This window comes from Paramormyrops kingsleyae, chromosome 19, assembly GCF_048594095.1.
Source record: "Paramormyrops kingsleyae isolate MSU_618 chromosome 19, PKINGS_0.4, whole genome shotgun sequence".
Lineage (NCBI taxonomy): Eukaryota > Metazoa > Chordata > Actinopteri > Osteoglossiformes > Mormyridae > Paramormyrops > Paramormyrops kingsleyae.
The window spans coordinates 18678031-18698026 of record NC_132815.1 but is presented as its reverse complement, the minus strand read 5'-3'; the positions used below and the strand labels follow the sequence as shown (position 1 = coordinate 18698026).

Here is a 19996-nt window from a genome sequence, read left to right as displayed (position 1 = left end):
GCCCTGTAGTGGACTGGCATGCCATCCAGACTGTTCCCCTGCCTCGTTTCTTGGGCCTCCTCTCCTGTAACCCTGAAAAATGATTAGAAGAGTGATGGATGGAATTCCAGATATTTTGTTGTTTTAATGAGTGATGTAATTGAATATGCAATGAGGTTCATATGCTGTGGTGTATAAAACAATAATGAAAAAAATCAAATCATAAGCTGGGGCTTGGGGGCGTCTCAAAAGCCTAGAGGAGTCAAGGATCAGACAGGGTTCATGCAAGACACAGGCAAGGGCAACACAACAAATATTCACAGTAACACAAGCAAGGGGCTATTTACATTTTCCCAACATGCTTCTGGCACTACAGTATATTGCCAATTCTCATGCATCTGGTGTGACACTCACGCTTTCAGTCTCTCGTGCTCTTGCCAGAAATCTTACTGCAAATCTATATTATTCCATAACAAGCTCCAAAATTAGCCACATCAAAAGTGTTGGGGTAGTTTGCAATAGTGGTGTACCATACTGCAATATTTGGTATCGATCCAGTACCAAGTAAATACAGGGCTAGTATTGCCAATACCAATACTGATAGTGATACTTATAAAAGCAACTTATGTACTGTCATGTAGGGGAGAGCAGTGTGTCATGATTTATGTGTGATTGCATCATCAGTATGCTAAATATGTATACATTTTCACCGGTGCCAGGCTTCCTTTTAAGGGCTGTTCGGTTCCTGTACGACCAGTGCCAGAGCCTGGTCCGCATGGGCGGCAATAAGTCGGACTTGTTTCCAGTGAGGGTTGGACTCCGTCAGGGCTGCCCTTTGTCACGATTCTGTTCATAGTTTTTATGGACAGAATTTCTAGGCGCAGCCAGGGCGTTGAGGGTGTCCGGTTTGGTGACCTCAGGATTAGGTCTCTGCTTTTTGCAGATGATGTAGTTCTGTTGGCCTCATCAGACCGTGACCTTTTGCTCTCACTTGGACAGTTTGCAGCCGAGTGTGAAGCGGCTGGGATGAGAATCAGCACCTCCAAATCCGAGACCATGGTCCTCAGCCGGAAAAGGGTAGAATGCTCTTTCTGGGTCGGGGATGGGGTCCTCTGCCAAGTGGAGGAGTTTAAGTATCTCGGGGTCTTGTTCACGAGTGAGGGAAGGATGGAGCGGGAGGTCGACAGGCGGATCGGTACGGCGTCCGCAGTGATGTGAGCGCTGCATCGGTCTGTCATGGTGAAGAAGGAGCTGAGCCAAAAGGCGAAGCTCTCGATTTACCAGTCGATCTACGTTCCTACCCTCACCTATGGTCACGAGCTGTAGGTAGTGACCGAAAGAACGAGATTGCGAGTGCAAGCGGCCGAAATGAGTTTCCTCCGCAGGGTGGCTGGGCTCTCCCTTAGAGATAGGGTGAGGAGCTTGGTCATTCGGGAGAGACTCAGAGTAGAGCCGCTGCTCCTCCGCATTGAGAGGAGCCAGATGAGGTGGCTCGGGCATCTGATTAGGATGCCTCCTGGACGCCTCCCTGGTGAGGTGTTCCGGGCATGTCCCACTGGGAGGAGGCCCCGGGGAAGACCCAGGACACGGTGGAGGGACAATGTCTCTCAGCTGGCCTGGGAACGCCTCGGGATTCCCCCAGAGGAGCTGGATGAAGTGGCTGGGGAGAGGGAAGTCTGGGTTTCCCTGCTGAGACTGCTGCCCCCGCGACCTGACCTCGGATTAAGCGGGAGATGATGGATGGATGGATGTATACATTTCCATGACCACCACAGGATAATGTGATTTTTGTTTTAACTAATTAATAGTGGAATCATATGCATGTTAAAACTCAGGACAGAGTTTAATTAAGTGAAGTTTTTAGGCAAATAAATTTTTTTTATTTTAATTTGCAAACATGAATTCTGCACACAACTGTTACTGGAGATGAAATGTTTTAAAACTTAAATTCTATTTCGGTTAGAGTTTTTGTTCAGTTTTTTTGTTCAGAAACAATAACAAGATAAAATAAATGTTCTCCTTTCATTACACTTATAGTAACGCAAGCTTCCGCCAACATGCTGTAGAGAAATCGTTTGCTATACAGAATACACAGTCAGCTGTTTCTAATTTCTTTCGACTCCGTACAGATATTCAAATATTTAACCTTTTTTTCCAAGGAAGCATGAAGCGAAGGAGAGGTGATCCTTCACCCCTGGACATGACTAAAATATTACTTTCCCCACTATATAAGCTACCTGGATATTCTTTGCATCTCTGAAAGGACTCTGCCAGAGACCTGTGTCTACTAAGTCCCGGGGTTCTGGGTCTGTCTGACGGGTTTCCCTCTCTTCCTTTGTTTTACAGCTCGGGAGTTCCCTTTTTCGTGGTTTTTCATGTGTTTGTATAAATTGGTGATGTTGCCACAGTAGCGGATAGCCCTCCTACACCATCAAACAGGCTTGACAAGTATAACTTGACCTAAAATGGACTCCGTAGTAGGTTTATGAACGGTTAAACAATACAACACGAAATGTCCCCTTACGACCAAAGTACACACTGCAGCTTCTGAACACAGGCTTTTTTTTCCCTTCTATTCCTTTATTTTTAGGGCGGTATCCATCTTCCTTATCTCCCTCAAGTACCTTTGCAATACTTGGCTCGGCTTTAGGTACAATCGAACTGTCATTGGGCACCACGGTTTTTCTTTTCCCTTCTATTCCTTTATTTTTAGAGCGGTATCCATCTTCCTTATCTCCCTCAAGTACCTTTGCAATACTTGGCTAGGCTTTGGGTAGGCTACAGTCGATCTCAGATTCGTCTGAGCGGAGAAAGCAGAAGAGCAGGACATAAAGAGAAATAACACAAAGGCATAAACATGTTGCACAGCCTCGCCGGATGGATCGGCGCTGTTATTTATTACCTGTTTGCATTACTTGTGATCGCATTTGCATGTTACTGTTTGTACATAAAGTACATTCATATGAAGTATGATCATATACCCGGACCACCACGAGACAGGTAAGATGACGCTTAATAATATTTTCGACTTTGGAAAACGATGTTAATAATAATCAGCGTAGTCAGATGATGACCTCATCATCTTTACGGTTTTCGCTATAGAAATTTTACTTTCTGTAAACTCTTTACCTTGCAGAATAGCCTCTTAATCCATTAGTCTGTTTTAAACAACGTTTTCATCTAAATATATAATTTCACCAATAATTTACGCCGAAACATGCTGGAAAAATGTAAAAGCCCTTGTTTGTGTAATTGTGATATTTATCGTGTTACCGATTGTCACGGGCGTTCTTGCCTGCCATGCGTGAACTTTGTGCAATCTTTGCGTGTCTGTAGCCAGTGTATAAATTACCCACCGTGTGTTACACTGTCCGGCTTTGGTTCCGCGTTGTCTTGGTTTGCTGCACTTTACAATACATACCGTAGTAATTAAAATTAGAAAACATTGATTTATAGTATCCCAAAATTAAAACTAATCCGAATTCAAAGTATTCTAACATGAATAGCAGAGATTGAGTTTTATTAAATATTTCTTCAGTGAAAGCTATGCCACTTAAAATAAATGGTTTAGTGTTATTATTTCTGTATACCTTTTTTTTTCTCTCTCTCCCCCTCTCCCCATGTTGATTGATGTCTGTTATTGTTACGCTTGTTGTTTCTGTATCCCCCCCTGTTTTTCTTTTTTTTTCCTTTTTCCACAGGACGGGTGAGTTCGGTGCGGCCACACTCTTTGCTCTTGAATGTAATGTAAAATAAAGTTGTCCTCCGAAGAGGGTGGGCAATAAAATAAATAAAATAAATGTTAGACAATGATTTGTTACACTGAACTTGGCGATTTTTGGATCTAATCTGAAATATCTTGAAATATGTGGTAACACCAATCTATTTGGCAACATTGGTAGGCATTTTGCAAAATGGTGGATCTCCCCAAGGTGACCAAAACACTGTGACTTTTTGGGACTTGAAAGACTTTTTTGAAACTTTTATTGTACAGATTCAATATTTAAGAAATGGAACGACTAACTTCTCTTCCATTGGCTAAGAGGGTCACTCCATCAGCCTTTATTTGATCAACCTGACGTCACCGTGTTTCGGTCACCTTGGAGAAATCCACCATCTTGCAGAATTGCCTATCAATGTTGCCAAATAGATAGGGGTTGCAAGATATTTCAGAGTAGATGCAAAAACCGTCAAGTTCAGCATAATAAATCTTTCTCTAATTTGAAACATTTATTTTGTGATGTGGCATAGCTTTTACTGATGAAATATGATTAAAATACATCTCTTCTATTCATGTGTGAATAACTTTGAATTTGGATAAGCAGTGACTTTGCATATTACAAAAACACCTCATTCTCTAATTTTGATTGCCACTGTATATACTCAAATGACTGATGGTTAATGAATACCTTTGGATGAAAGCATCACTGTTCTAGGTGTGCCTTTATGGTAAAGGTTTATAACATTCCTATGTGTGGATCAATTTCAGCTTTTTCTTAGGACAATCCCCTTCAATACTAAGACGATTCAAGGCAAACCAGTCGGTGCATGATTTATTCCTGGAATGGTGAGAAGACTCTCCAAAGGCTACTTTTGCAATGACATTTAACCGGGCTTAATTGATTGATTAATTGCCTAATTGCCTTTCACACCTTAAGCTGTTGGTCACATATTGGCATGCACTCTGCGCAGGTCTCTCAAGTATGGCCCTGTCTGCCGAATCAACACGCTGCATTACGTAGTCATAGCCGTTGCAAGCCCAGAAGCCACAAAGGTGCCCAGACATTGTACTACAGACTCCAGTGTTTCTGAAGGTTTTATTGAACATATGAATTCCTAAATAATTAACTCCTAAAAATGATAAAATGTCCTTATAAAACACACTATAAAGTTGATTTGGAAATGCCTGCTTATATGCGACTCATTCTTGCCTTTCCTTGATGCACAGGAATTCTTGATGTCACCAAAATACCCCAAGGATGATTTGGTCTACAAAAAGCTCTTCAACTTGTTTGGGACAAGGTAATTTAAAAACACTGACAGTGGTGCCCTTTAAAGAAGGACCATACCTTTACAAAGAAGAGTTCATTTTAAAGGGACTTTTCATTTCATGATGACTTCTTTTCTTTCATAATCATTCAATGACTATGGTTCTTCCATGAGTTTATTACATAAGAACCTAACAAAACGAGACCTAGAACCTCAGCAACGTGGAATGGGGGCACAGGGTTTAACTAGGTCACCCCTAGGTGGGGATTATCATTACTCAATTGATTGAGGTCAGTTTAGTACCTCTGTAGTAGTGGGCTGGCACCATCCACATAATACTGATATAACACAAGTGTTGCTGCATGTTCCTCAGCATTAGCCTGCCTTCATGTTGTATACATTTAATGAGGAGTTTTAGAACTAAAAAAAATCTTTATAACCACAACTATTTATTGAAAATATACACATGCTGCATATATAATTTTTGCTTTGATTTGAGGATTTTTTCGGAGTAAGACATAAAATGTTTCTTTATAGAACCCATGGGAAACACTTTCATAAACAGGAGTGAGGAACAAACAGAGAAAGCATGATGGGTGTGAGATGTGCAAATGGGCCACAAGGTTGGCTGTGTGCTTAGGCATGTGAGAGCAGACTCCTGACTTTGCCCCAGTCCCCAGATGTTTCCAGCTGTTATTGTGTCATCATCCAGTGTTGGCCTGCTAGCAGAGCACCTACCATGTATTCACTTACCTTGCTCTCTTGATAACTTTACATGCAATTGTCTTTTTGTTTAGCTTGCCTCTTTTTCCTGTGAACTTCCTCTGATTCTGGTTACAGAAAATTAGATAAAATAATACAGATGCTCCACTACTTACGAACCTTCAACTTACGCCCTTTCAGACATACGAACGAATAGGACTGTAAGTCTAAATTGTGTTAATTAGGCTCCCGTTTCCTGTCCGCAACATAATTTTTTTTCCTGCACTCCCAATTCCTCCTAGTACGACTTCTAGCCGTTACTCCCGCCGCACAGCAGTGTAGCGTGCGAACTCCCAGCATCCTAGTTCTTTGTACTTGCATATACCCTTAAAATGATGTTGATTAACGACTTACGAACATATCAAATTATGAACGGCCATTCAGAACATATCTCGTTCGCAAGTAGAGTAGTGCCTGTACATGAAATGTCCAAAAACTAAATAATTTTTAAGTATAAAAATTTTGATTTAATTTCAGTTTGTTTTCAATGCAGATTTCTGGGAAATGGCCTGATTACGGACACAGACCATGATCACTGGTACAAACAGCGCCGGATTATGGACCCCGCTTTTAGCAATACGTAAGGACAGCCACTGTCTGCCATGACATCTCTCTTCACTGCTTAGATATATCTCATACCATCTCATCAAAGGCCATAACTGTGTCATTTGCCTTCACAAGCACTGCATTATCTTATTTGTACACTGTATTTTTGCCAAGGAGTTACTGTAAAACTCTTTACAGCTGATTTTGCCAAAGCAAAAGATAATGTTAAAAACAGAAAAAAAGCAATTTTCCTCTGACGGATTTCCCAGAAAATACACTTTGGGGTACTTGAACGTAAGCTGCTTATGTACAATGCCTGCCAAAGGCACACTATTAATGTACTTTGGTAAAAGTTGTTGGTGAGAAACGCTGTTTGTGACAGGTACCTGAGGGGGTTAATGGATACCTTTGATGAGCGTGCGGAGTTTCTGGTAGAGAAGCTGGAAGAAGCTGCGAAGAACAACACATCTGTGTACATGCACAGCCTGGTCAACTGTGTTACCCTTAGTGTCATTGCCAAGGTGCTGCCACCTCTCTCTTTGTCTGTTTATCTGTTTGATCCTTCTCTCTTCATTCAAATTATATATTTTTTTCTGTAGTATTGTTTCCCAATCTGGTCTTCGGGGACCCACAGATAGTCTATGTTTTGTAGACTGTCTGGCAGAGAGCTGGGAGGGAGCAAAAACATGGACCGTCTGTGGGCCCCCAACGACTAGGTTGGGAGAACACTATTCTATAAAATACTTTCTTGCACAAGTAATTCTAAGGGGTTTTTGGTTGGAGAAAGAGGAGAAACGAGAAAAACGAGTAACAGAAATGCAGGCAGTAAAAACAGAAAACAGTAGAATAGATTTGAAATTATAAGAGATAAAGTGAGACCATAAAATAAAAGTGGATTTAAATAGTCTGAATAGGCAATCAACTAGTTGTACTCCCTTCCAATTGGAAGGTCCTTAAGATGTCTTACCAAATGTTTTTGTTTCTATTGTAATTTTTAGAAGGTGTTTGCTATTAGACAATTCGAAGATTCTGGATGGTGTGTAACTGAAGAGTAAATCCTTTAAATGTTCACTTTAAAAGTAGCACCATCTGGAGACACAGATATGTAGAGCTGTATTATCAGCAAAGCTATGGAGGTGTGGTGGAGTGGCGGCTCTGAGGCTATGGATCTGTGCCAGCAAGTGGAAGGTTGCTGGTTCTAATCTTCTCAATGACCAGAGTGATTCTACTCTGTTGGGCCCTTGAGCAAGGCTGTTAACCTGCAATTCATTTGTCCTGGGTATGACGTTAATCTACAATCAGTGCATGCTCCTCATCTCCTCCTCCTAAAGAACTGTATTCCATGCCCCTAAGGGGAGTAGGTATAGGCTAAAAAGAATTAGGCCTAATATATAGCCTTGAGGCACACCACAGGAGGAATAACCATCACATATGATGTCCTTCCCATGAGATATAACATAAAGCACAACTCCTGCAATACCAACCCAATGTTGTACTCTGTTCAGCAGAAACTTGTCAATAGTGCAAAAGGTTGCACTATAATGTAACAGTAGCACTGATTTGTTTCATGTATCTCTATCCATTCATACTTAGATGTTCTTGTTTTCCCACTCTATCCGTTCATACTCATGTCATGACCCTTGTTAACCTTGTCCGTTCATATTCAAGTCATTGCTAGCTGGAGTTTTACTTACAGAAAAATGGTCCTTGGGCAACACCAAAAAAACAATTGGCTCAGAGAGATAACCAATCAGATTGTAGAGGAGGTGGGACCAAGACATCTGATTAGTTGGTCCTACACAGTTAGTCCAACACAGTGGGACCTCTACAATCTGACTGGTTATCTCTCTGAACAAATCGTTTTTTCATTCTGTCCTTGGAACATTTTTGTGTAAGTAAAACTCCCATGCGCCAGGCCATCCGCCTTATTCATGAATTGTTTTTCAGGTCGCCTTTGGTATCGACGTGAATTTGCTAGAAACCGAGTCTCCATTTCCCAAGGCCATAGAAAAATGCTTGAAGGGTATGGTGTACTATCTCAGAGATCCAATGATACAGGTGAGGAAATTTGGCTAATTTGCTGAAATGAGTGGAAAACACTAATTGTTGTGATAATATTCTTTAACGTGTCACTCTCATCCGTTTGTCAATGTTTAGCTGAAGCCGTGGATGTGGAGTTTTATTAAAGAGGTGAAGGAGTCCGTACAATTTCTACGTAGGACTGGGGAAGAGTGTATCAGCGAGAGGAAGAATGCCATGAAGAATGGGGAGGAGGTGCCAAAGGACATCCTTACACAGATACTGAAATCTGCCGGTATGTTCACACGCCTCAAAGTGCTCCCTGGAAGAAATATGGGTAATAGCAATTATTGTTGCTATTAATACACATCTAACCCACATACACAATAGCCCTCGATCATGTGACTTTTACTCCATGCCATCTTAGAAATTCATTTTGTCATTTGTTTTAACAGAACTAGAGGAGCATGATGATCATGAGCAAATGCTGGACAACTTCCTTACTTTCTTTATAGCCGGTGAGGCACTTCATCGTGCTTTTTGGAACATTCCCTGTTCCGTAAAGGAACCTTGGCAGAACATAGTAGATGTCTATGCTGCAAGAGTCTGTGATGTCAGATCAGTGTATGAAGCAGTTTCAGTATGACCTTCATCTATTTTACTTTTTGCAGGCCAAGAAACCACAGCTAATCAGTTGTCCTTTGCTATAATGGAACTAGGAAGGCAGCCTGAAATACTAAAGAAGTATGAAAAAAGCTATATCCAAAAACGAAACGTTTTCTTTGGGAAATGCATTGTACTTTCCACATAGAACTATATAGGAAACCTGAAACTGTAGGTTATTTTTGTAGACTCAGGCAGGAGGTGGATGATGTCCTGGGTCTAAGGCAAGACATTCAGTATGAAGACCTGGGGAAGTTGACCTACATGTCCCAGGTAACATTGACACAGCAGAAAAGCACAATTATAGTAGTGCTTAGAAAATTGGTAGCATACTTTCAGTAACTATTGGAGAATGATGATTGATATTCACAGGTCCTAAAGGAAACACTCAGATTGTACCCCACAGCTCCTGGAACATCACGGTGGATTGCTGAAGACATGATCATAGAAGGAATTCACATTCCCGGAGGGGTTTCAGTTGTGGTTAAGTTTTTAAATTGTTGGTTATAAAGTTTAAGAAAAACCATTATGTTCTCTATGTACTCAGTTGTTGGTTTCTGTATGTATGTTAAGTGATTTTTTTTTACATTCCATCACTGCTAAGTTATGTTCAGCTTCTCCTCTTGTCCTTTTTTCTCTTGGAAATATCTAGGTGAGCTCATATGTGGCAGGGAGGACAGAAGCTTTCTTCCCGGATCCACTGAAGTTTGATCCTGAAAGATTTCACCCTGACGCCCCAAAGTAGGTCTATGTATCTGATTTAGCATGGCGGCGGGTTAAAAACTTCCAGAACTGACTCAGCACACCCATATCGGCTCCCTGACGGTGCGTGTCTCTGTCGTCTCGCTTCAGGCCCTACTACACCTACTTTCCCTTTGTCCTGGGACCTCGGTCCTGCCTCGGGAAAACCTTCTCACAGGTGAGACTAAAGACATATTGTGTTCAGATAATTTACTCATGGTTAGCATGGTATAAACCAGCACGTGCATTATTTACTCTGAGCTAGCGTGTTGGTATTCATTGGAGCTGATGTGGTTCAATTGGTACTACATATGCCTGACCTCATCGTTTTGTCTTTAAAATAGAATGTGGGAAGTTTGACAACAAAAACGGTATAAAGTAGTTTTGGCGTTATAACAGCAGAAATAAAACGTGGCCTATAGACATTACTGGAACATGAGACTGAGAGCTGGATATATACAGGCAAAGAAAAGATACACTATATGAGTGTTTATTATTATTATTATTATTCACTTTGCTTTTAATGATTTTACTATAATGCCTTAACCACTACATGCCCTGGTGCCCCATAGTAATTTATTACCTGTGTTCTTTCTGTGCAGATGGAGGCAAAGGTTGTGCTGGCCAAACTGGTGCAGAGATTTCATTTCCACCTGGTCCCCGGCCAGTCCTTTGAGATCATGGATATGGGAACTCTGAGACCCCTCAGTGGAGTTCTCTGCAATATAAAATCACGAAGTCAGGCTTCTTAAGCCTGGGCCACCTAGTGCAACAGATCATCACCTTACAGTCAGGATCTTAATTGCTAGAGGCAGGCTGTATTCTTCATAGGAGCATGTAAGGTTTTACCTTAAAACATCAACCACTCGATATACTCGTACTACTAAATACCCACAAATGGCCTTCACGGTCTGTGTGCGTACTTCACGTGTTTTCCTTGTAACATATGTGTGTGCCCTGTAGTGGACTGGCATGCCATCCAGACTGTTCCCCTGCCTCATTCCCTGGGTTGTCTGGAACAGACGTCAGGCCTCCTCTCCTGTAACCCTGACAAATGGTCGGAAGAATTCCAGACATTTTGTTGTTTTAATGAATGATGTAATTGAATATGCAATGGGGTTCATATGTCGTGGTATATACAACAATAATGAAATAAATCAAATCATAAATGAACTATTTTAAATCTTAAATAGCAGCAAAATAATTAGTTGTGATGAGTACCTTGTCCAATAAGTTTGTTTATATTCATTCTGAAATTTACCTCCACTATTTTTGCGTGAGCTCTGCCCGTGGGCTAATCATTTTCATTATTGCTCACTCAAACACTGGCGTGTTTATGATTAACTTGAATCTTCGCAGATTCAAGTTAATCAAGCGACTTCTTGATGTTTTACGTTATCCTTTTGCAGCAAAGAGTAATACCTGATTTTGTATTGAAATAAATATTTTGACGCATTAACGTTTCTCTGTGTCTGTGGTGGGTATGGGGCGGGAATGATTAATCTAATATTATTCGAATAATGATTAGCGAAATTTGACTAAAGTAATTCTGGCCGAAATGTCTATCCCTGGTATAAACCACGGAAGAATGACAATGTGCAATTTTGATGTTATAGCGGTCCCTAGTGTAAAATTTAAAATATTTGTATACGTTAAAAAGTTCTATTACGCTTACCCTCACCATGTTTCACGACTTTGAGACGAAAGGAAAGTCCTCTAATAATGATCTTGTTTTTGTTGCTTCGATGATTGCTAATCATATTTTACAGTGAAATAAATGAGTATATGAAATAAATTGCTTTGTCTTGTTGACAGTTGCACAACTAATGTCATTAACCAGCAGTTCATTTTAGCGAACAGATCCTGGGAGCGGCTATGTAACGTTCAATAAGATTTAAATCGACAAATGCAAAGATGTAAAAAGGTAAATGTAAAACGCAAGAGGCCCCAGCGAGGATCGAACTCGCGACCCCTGGTTTACAAGACCAGTGCTCTAACCACTGAGCTATGAAGCCGACACCAAAGGTTTGAAAATGTCTTCATTTGTAGAAATAACCAGAGTAACGATCTATTTTTAAAATTTTCTCTAAGATTTGTAATTCGTAATGCGTTCATTTTTAAAACAAAATAAAAATTGATGTTCAGCGCAAACTATGATACCGAAAGCCGACCAAACAGGGTCCAAATAAATGACGCCAATCAGCTGACGTCATCCGTGTGCGACAGATTTTTATTCTTAAACACAGAATTTATTTGATTTCAACAGCTGTGCAATTGCATTGACTTTCCACACAATGATGATAAACCAGACCCTCATAATTTTATTTAAATTACGTAGTCATTTATTTATTTACACCCAATTGATTTTGGCTTTCTAATAACTACATCAAAGCTACAATTTTAATAACTAGGGCATCTTTTAAACGACTGTTATAATATTAGTTTGTATTACACAGTTCTGTGCAATAAACTGAAAAATAAGTTATGGTAAGAATCAAAGTTATTATCTTCACATCCACTTCAAAAATATTGAAAAATTACTTGATACGCCAGTATAAAATTACCAACTAATACACAAGATGTTGTTCATCCATGCTTCATTTTGTGGTTCATAGTGAACCTTGCACTAAGGTAGCAGCATTTCACTTTAACTTGCAAGCTCCGCATTCTCGCATATGACACCCGCATCTTTGTGATGTCCGCAGTTGTGCTCTCCCACACCGGAATGCTGGCAATCCCGGAGACTTTTCTCCATTCCTGTGCAGCGGACTTTGTCTAGGAGGATGGGCAGGTGTTTCCCCTCCCCAAATTCAGCCTGCTTGGAGGACTTCAGGGCACGCCCCAAGCCTAGCTGACGGCAGACCACCTCAGCAGCTTGGAGGTCCCACGCATCGTCACACACTGTGCCCCATTCCCCGTCGAGGAAGACCTCCACCCGTCCACGGTCTTTTCTTCCTCCTGCCAGTCGCACAGCTCCGTCCTTAGGTCTACCTTGGTCATCTTTGCCGGCCATGAGTGCCTTAGTAGTAATGGGTGCCGTAGTCTTCCTCACCCAGCTAGCTTCCTGTGCTCTGAGCATGTCTAATAGTTCCTGCAACCAGTCTTTTGCTGAGTCTTGTGTCAGGGATTCTGGCTCTGCCACAGGAGGGCTTGGCTCTTCTGCCTTACTGTGTTTTTGGTGCTTGGCTGATAATTCAAGCCCTGTCAATGCTGTGAAAGAGACATCAGCAGATCGTTACAATAAGAGCCAAATAGATCCTATACAATTCCACTGTAGCTCTAAAATCTGAAACACTGGTACATTACACAGGTCTGAAAATTAACTTACTCTCTTTTGGCTTTAGCGGGATCAGCTTGCCTTTAGTTTTGACTGGTAGCGGCTCGTAGTGACATTGCCTCGGAGGGGCACGCCTGTTAAAACCAAAAAGGACATTAGCAACAACAGCAACGTCATGATGTTGGAGTCATTCTTAACAATCTCGGCGATATAACATTTTAGGCCAAATAACTGAGCTCTATGTCCAGTGTGTCCATGAAAAAAAATAAAATAAAAACTGTTTGTTCTGCAAAGTGTGAATTATATCTTTTGCTTTTCTACAGTGGTGTCTGCAAAACAAGTAAACATCCCAGCTGCTTTTCTCCCTCCATTAGACTTCATCAGGACACCAAAAGCCAAGAAACTAAATAAAAAATGCATTACTGTGCATCTACTACACTGACTTTTGTCTTGAGCGGTACACCATTCTGCGGTATCTAAAACAGGAACGGTTGAAGGCAAGGTTGGGCACATTTGCACAGCTGGGGTCTTGACTGGTGAATGCATGAGGAATGTCTTTTAAATAACAACAGCAGGTACAATCTGAAATTCAAAATCAAAGAACTCATTTAAATATATTAAAAATTAACACTACATAGAGTGAAAATGTTTAAATATATCATTACTTTAAAACCTTTACGTAAACCTCTGTTTTGTTTTTGCACCAATTCGTTTTTATAAAAAATCTGTGCATCTCTGAAAATATTTATTATTTACTGTCTAGTTTTAATGCTCACACCCCAAGATGAATTATTGTCTGTTTGCTGGTAGAGATCCAAAATGATTTGACTGTGAAGGTCATCTTTCTAATTAGGCCTGAATTATTCACACTAATTTTCTGTTTTCATATAAAGTGTCCTGAACACGACAGTGTTTATATTAATAGACCCCTCTTGGAGACACATTAGGCCCTCGACACAAATGTGAAAAATTACATTTCTTCACGAGCTATTCCAGACTGCTTTTTTTATTATAATCCTTTTTGAAAAATTAACTTTCTTCATAGGAGATGTAGTGAAGTGGATCCTGTTTATGTGATTTTGACAGTGTCACAAAGTGGGAAGTTGCTAAAGTGAGGTAACCCTCTGTAATACTTTGTGGTAACAATCTAGCCATCTACTGCCATTTAGGGCAAACAGCTGTGGAAAAACCCAATTTAATTATTTTAAAGCCATAAGAAACAGACAGACTTAGACAATTCTAATTTATATACACATAGAATAAGTAAAACGCAAGTATTTACAACAGAGTCACAGTGTCTCCTTACCTTGATGGGTCAACAATTTTGTACACAACACCAGAATAAGACGTTGCGCTTGGAACTCCTGTTGACATGAAATATAGCTCTCCTAGAAAGATACATTAACCAGAAGTTAGACCTGGTATAGAAGAGAAATTTGTGCTCGCTGTAAAAATTTTTGTCTTGGGAGTTCGTGAGCTCTACTTTGTTGGAGTTCTGTTCTTTTAACTTTGTCATCTGTTTTATTTATAAAATGCAAATAACCTAACTTGCAAATGAAGAACGGGGATGTGTTCGCACGCTCTGCCTCTGGCTTCTTGAAAGATGTTTATTGCTAGAAAATAGAGCTTAGATACTTCCCAAAGTTTTGTCATCATTGGCTGACGATATAAATGTGCTGTGGGCATCTCCATCAGACTGTGGTGGACGAACTTAAACAGGGACACTCAGTAACCAAGACTACCATGAATAATGGAGGAAATATTGCAGCACTCATATTATTAATGTTACAAAATCAATTAGTGATCACTAATGTGGTGGACAGAATGAAATGGTTAAAGAAACAGTATGTTCTTTGTTCTAGGTATCAGCTGTTGTATCCTACCGGCTTCATCTTCGCCAAAGGAAATGATGTACGGATGGTAGTTGTTAATTAGGCCCGGAAAGAGGCAGCGCGGTCCCGGTCCCGTGCAGATCTCACGGTAGTCCCACTGCCCAGTGTACTGGTTCTCCTGCAATGACATCAGGCGTCTACAAAAAGTGAGGAGAAAAAAGCAGAGATGGAAAGGAGGAGGTTTCGAAAGCCACAGTGAGTGGGATTGCGATCATGTGCTTTAAACCTGTAAGAACCAAGAGAGTATCTGATGGAAAGTCGGGATGGAGACGAGGCGACCGACGGTACAGGGCCATTCCACCCACTGTGGCGTTTAAACATTCATGTGTCCCATCAGTACACAGAGGACGAGGTTCGATCTGCCTCTTTTAATCGTTTCTGTGATTATTTCCATGTCAGTTCTGTTTTCAGTGTGGATATTCATATATAGAAATCTTTGAAATGACTCTTGTTACCAAAATGTACTACTCAAATAATATTCCATTCAACTCCATTTGTTGGGGAAAAGGCTTATCTCGTAAATGACACTATATTTTATTAATAACTGAACATTTTTGTGGCGGCACTGTAGTTCAGAGGGTAGGTTTGGAGGTTTGAATCTTGCATGTTTCTCATGTGCTGTGTGTTTCCAGAGGGAGCTCTCTTCTGCAGGTGGAACAGTGTGTCAGTATTTCCCACTGGGGGTGAGAGTGTGTGCCCTTAATGGCATCCTATCCAGTGTGTTCCCCACCCTGTACTTCCTGGAACTGGTTCCCTTATATATATGCCGTATATATTTGTGATCCATTTGTTATGTGATGACTGTTTTATAATTACTGTAATCAAAACTGCCCTATAGCTCCATAGCTACACTAAAAACATTTTAAAAAATATTTTCCAGCCTTACCCACTCATGAAGTCTCCGAAAATGTATATCCCATTTAAATTTGGATTTTCACAGCCACGGTACACGTAACCACCAGTGACTGACTTTCCCACTTTGTGTGGATAGGCGTATATTGGCAGAACATCATCTAAAGGAAGGGGAAAAGAAAGCGTAAGCATGCCCAAATAGCTCAGGGGCTATAGTATTTATAGATAACATACAGTACTTGCCCCCAAATAACACAATAAGGTAGTTTTGTTGCACCTGTCACTCTTATCTCCAGTAAACTCACTCAAAGAGCTGTTAGCACACAGCTGTTTGTCGTAGCAGGAGAATCCTTCTCTGGCTCTCCACCCATAATTGCTCCCCTTCTCGATGACGTCGACCTCTTCGTATTTGTTCTGTCCCACATCGCCACAGATGATCCTCCCTTTGCCCTCCTTGGTGAGGGGGTCTCCCCGGTCCACCGAGCACCTCCACATGTTCCTCACCCCGTATGCGTACACCTCCGGGCGAGCCCCAGGCTCCCGCACAAAGGGGTTGTCCGGCGGAATCCGGTACAGGGGGCCCTTGTCATTATAATTCACATCAATACGGAGAACCTTCCCCAGCAGGGCAGATCTAATGGATGGATTGTGGATCAATTTCAATTTGTAAACCTTGCAGTGGTAGGAAAACATCCACTGAATGTCTTCAGCAGGAAAAACATGAGTCATTAAAAACCACAACAGTTGACTAGTCAAAGGCGTAATAGTCAACAATTTAATCGATGTAATGCTATAAACAAAACTGGCTGCGGCTAAACAGTTTGGACCACAAATAATCATTTTGCCGTTTGCTGGCGCTTACTTGTTCTGAGCATTTCCATATTCCCCAAATGGATCTCCTGCCATGCCTCCATCACCTGTGAAGATGTACATCATCCCATCATCTGCAAACAAGAGCTGACCTCCATTATGGTTGGATGCCGGTTCCTCGATTTCTAAAATGATCCTGGAAAAAAATGAGATAATAAATTTTAAAAAATACTGTAAACCTTCAGAAAGAAACACACAGTTCTGCAGGAAATGTTCTCAACACAAATTTTGAGATAGTTTATTTATAATACTGGCTTTTATACTGGTTCACCCCAAAAAGATATTAATATACAGACAGAATAGTGGAACAATTTGCAAACAGCAGCCAAAAACATATGAAATGGTAATTACAGCCTTCCCAATAGTCACTCACACACACCTTTCAGAACTGTGGTTGACCACGTTCATGTCAGAGGCTGAAATGCGGAACTCGCTGATCCTGATCCGTTCATCCAGGCCCACCTCCACGGAATAATAAACGTACAGCTTTCCGTTGTATTTGAACTGGGGGTGAAACACCAGGCCCAAGAAGCCCCGCTCGTCTCCCTCCCAGGGGGACGTCAGCACCACCTGGCTGATGTTCAGGAAGGGTTTTTCCAGTCGGGAGCGGTCAGACAGGTAGGCCCACACAACACCCACCTGCTCAGCCACAAAGAACCGATGGGTGCCGTCGTTGGCGTGCACCATCGCCAGTGGGTTCCGCAGACCATTGGCCACCTCCTCCAGGCAGACCTGCAGGCAGCCTCCAGTGCCCGTGGAGAGTCGGCCAAGGTCCCGTGTCATCCCATTGTTGACGGCAATGTCGGGGAAGCAGTAGTCGGGGTCCGGAATGCCCAGGAGCTCACAGAAGCGAACCTGATCCCGTTCTGCCGCCGCCAAGCGCGAGTCACTGGATAGGAAAGGGATGGTTGCCCCGCACCTTGTCCAGAAATTGGCACAGTAGTCCCTGCATAGCCCTGGCAGGGTCCTCACTGGAGTGCTGGGGTCCTCAGCATCGTAAAGGTGAGCGGCATAGGGGGAGCATTCCTAGGAAGGGACGGGCAGAGGATGAGACCTGCGTTTTACCAACAGGAAAGCAAACCATCTAATAAAAGAGAAACAGGACTGTGGTTGACTGAAAAGCTGTGACAATTAGTGTAAAAATATTGTACTGGAACTGGGCCGAGTTAGCATGATATTCCATAACACTGCATGTTGTTTTGCAGTGTATTGGCATATTGCATGTGTGTCTTGTCGCACAAGGGGATAGGTCATCCTGGTTATCAGCTCCACCAATGTTGTTTGTGTAAAATCTGTGACCACTGGTGAGGCAGCAAGTACACAAAATCTTTGCTACTAGGCTTTTCATAACCTAAGGAAATAAGGTAGACTGAAGCATGTACTGTCACAGAAAAAGTATATACGCATTGCAAAGTTTTAATTCCTATTAATAATGTATCTCCCATGTAAAGTAATTTTGCTTTACATGGGAGATGGTATTTTGCTCTTATAACTAATCACTTATTGAAATTGTCAGTAAATAATAATTTTATGTCGAGATTCAATAATGTAATATTTATGCCATGGATAGGCAAAACCGAAATTTCTGAGACCCTAGAGCTTTTTACCTGGCAGATAAGGTCTTGCACGTAGGAGGCACAGGTCGCGTATCCATAATTATCGAAATTATCCATAATGCGATAAAATTTCGTCATCAGCTCCTGGTCCTTCTCAGTGTCGCAGCAGCCGAAGTCTTTGTACATAAGGCAGAAGGTCAGCTCTTCCTGCGGCCGGAACGGCGGCTTAAAATCCAAGCACTGTGGATGAGAGTCCACACTTGTCACCCATAACTGGCACAAAAATATTAAAATAAGTGACACATGACGGACAGTGCCCAGACTGTTATAGCGACACAACATAGTGAAGTGGTTCCGCAGAATATCCTGTCAGCTAGAGCTGGCAAACAAAGCAGGAAAGTGGGTTTGCTCGGCGTGTTTTCTGATCGATGCACTTTGACCATTTTTTTCCCCCTTTCCTTCTTTCTGTCAACTATTTCTGATATAGGCTACCTCAGCTCAAACCGGATGTTGTGCCGCGGTGACAAAATACATATTTTCATTTTTAATATGCCAAATTACTTTTCCGGGCCATAAATTGTGTAACAAATTTCGGCTTTTTCGGTGCATATGAAAAGCTGGTGACCCGAAAGATGTTGTTCGCCTCTAAGACACAATATTCCGACATGGATAAGAACACACAAATTATTACTGTTTCAAAGCAAAAAAAATCTAAAAATAGAAAACGCAGAAGACACATAAGAAAGAACAAAAATAAATGTAATCCATTTTCCAAAACGAATTGTATCGTCATTCCAAAGAAAATGATCCATGTATTCACAATGCAGTTATGCTGTGTGAAGAGTAAAATGCGCATTACATTTTTGAATAGTTTTTTTTTTTTTTTTTTTTTTAATCGTCAAAAGGTAAAAACAGCAAATATTTTCCAGGAGTTAACATTATGATTAAGTCTGAATAACAACGTGCACAATGAATTATCCTTTAGAAGGATGTCGATTTGCCTCCCATAGTCCTTCAGTTTATGAAACATGTTTGATGTTATCTTCCACCTCAATTTGAGTTTGCGGTTACTTTCTACTAACCGCTGCGAGAAAAAAAGCGCTGCGACTTCGATTTTGTCCACAAGGCGGCAATATGCGCACAGAAATCTGCGCTTCATTCGCAAGCAATTGTTTATAAATCACTTGTTGAACTTCCTCACAAATTTTAAATTCCGGTAATTATATAGGTATGTGTCCTTATATAGATATGCATTTTAGCTCGGTATATAACCGTATTCTAGCCTCTCTTCCTTGAATTACAAGCTTACTATGACGTGAATGGTAACAAAATTCCGCGCATTGTGTGAATTGAGGTCACAGACAGACTGGAACTGGGCAATAACATGCAACCTTGCCTTGAGCATGCCAAGTTAAATGTGGCAATATGTGAATGCGCACGAATATGCACTTGTCATAGAATATGCTATACACAAACGTGGTCAATCGCATTAAATAGTAGACTATGTCAGAGCCAAAAATATAAAGCGAATAGTATGATATTTGATGAAAAATTGTATGTTGCAGTTATACAATTATTAACGTTATATTCGTTAATGTCAATATAATTAACAATTATCAATACTTGATCTGCTGTCATTTTATATTTAAAGGGATAGGCTTATATTATTTTTTATCGCTTATATGAGTACACACACCAGATAGATAGATAGATAGATAGATAGATAGATAGATAGATAGATAGATAGATAGATAGATATTGTTTCAAATGTCCAGTTTTAAAAGAGCCGCCGAGAGGTGGAATGTGAATGATGGCGTTGCACAGCCGGAGTGTGGCTGGCCCTTTAAGAA

General features: G+C 41.1%; 2 protein-coding genes and 1 non-coding gene across 3 annotated transcripts; 1 reads left to right on the top strand and 2 right to left on the bottom strand.

Moving 5' to 3' along the window:
* The first annotated feature begins 53 nt into the window (after window positions 1–53).
* On the top strand, window positions 54–11158 carry LOC140577574 (cholesterol 24-hydroxylase-like). Its single transcript, XM_072702550.1, has 15 exons — window positions 54–2979; window positions 4469–4546; window positions 4672–4753; window positions 4928–5001; window positions 6224–6310; window positions 6659–6797; window positions 8224–8334; window positions 8434–8590; window positions 8751–8813; window positions 8967–9039; window positions 9147–9231; window positions 9331–9441; window positions 9611–9699; window positions 9811–9877; window positions 10302–11158. The coding sequence occupies exons 1-15, from the start codon at window positions 2837–2839 to the stop codon at window positions 10449–10451; spliced, it is 1509 nt and encodes a 502-aa protein (XP_072558651.1). The 5' UTR covers window positions 54–2836; the 3' UTR covers window positions 10452–11158.
* Window positions 11159–11641: 483 nt separating this feature from the next.
* On the bottom strand, window positions 11642–11714 carry trnat-ugu (transfer RNA threonine (anticodon UGU)). The gene has a single exon. It is a non-coding gene; the product is annotated as a tRNA-Thr (tRNA).
* A 286-nt stretch (window positions 11715–12000) lies between these two features.
* LOC111850950 (HHIP-like protein 1) lies at window positions 12001–18888 on the bottom strand. Its single transcript, XM_023825364.2, has 9 exons — window positions 18198–18888; window positions 16970–17616; window positions 16583–16726; window positions 16026–16354; window positions 15755–15881; window positions 14860–15005; window positions 14283–14364; window positions 13028–13110; window positions 12001–12909 (listed from the first exon to the last, which is right to left on the bottom strand). The coding sequence occupies exons 1-9, from the start codon at window positions 18486–18488 to the stop codon at window positions 12347–12349; spliced, it is 2412 nt and encodes an 803-aa protein (XP_023681132.2). The 5' UTR covers window positions 18489–18888; the 3' UTR covers window positions 12001–12346.
* Window positions 18889–19996: the final 1108 nt, after the last annotated feature.

Coding starts and splice junctions, on each gene's coding strand:
- LOC140577574 (XM_072702550.1), top strand. CDS start 2,837: ATGTTGCACAGCCTCGCCGGATGGATCGGCGCTGTTATTTATTACCTG. Junction 9,232..9,330: donor AGTTGACCTACATGTCCCAG/GTAACATTGACA, acceptor TGATATTCACAG/GTCCTAAAGGAAACACTCAG. Junction 9,700..9,810: donor TTTCACCCTGACGCCCCAAA/GTAGGTCTATGT, acceptor GTCTCGCTTCAG/GCCCTACTACACCTACTTTC.
- LOC111850950 (XM_023825364.2), bottom strand. CDS start 18,488: ATGTTGTGTCGCTATAACAGTCTGGGCACTGTCCGTCATGTGTCACTT. Junction 17,617..18,197: donor TGCAAGACCTTATCTGCCAG/GTAAAAAGCTCT, acceptor GTCCCTTCCTAG/GAATGCTCCCCCTATGCCGC. Junction 15,006..15,754: donor TTCGGAGACTTCATGAGTGG/GTAAGGCTGGAA, acceptor CACTTTTTGTAG/ACGCCTGATGTCATTGCAGG.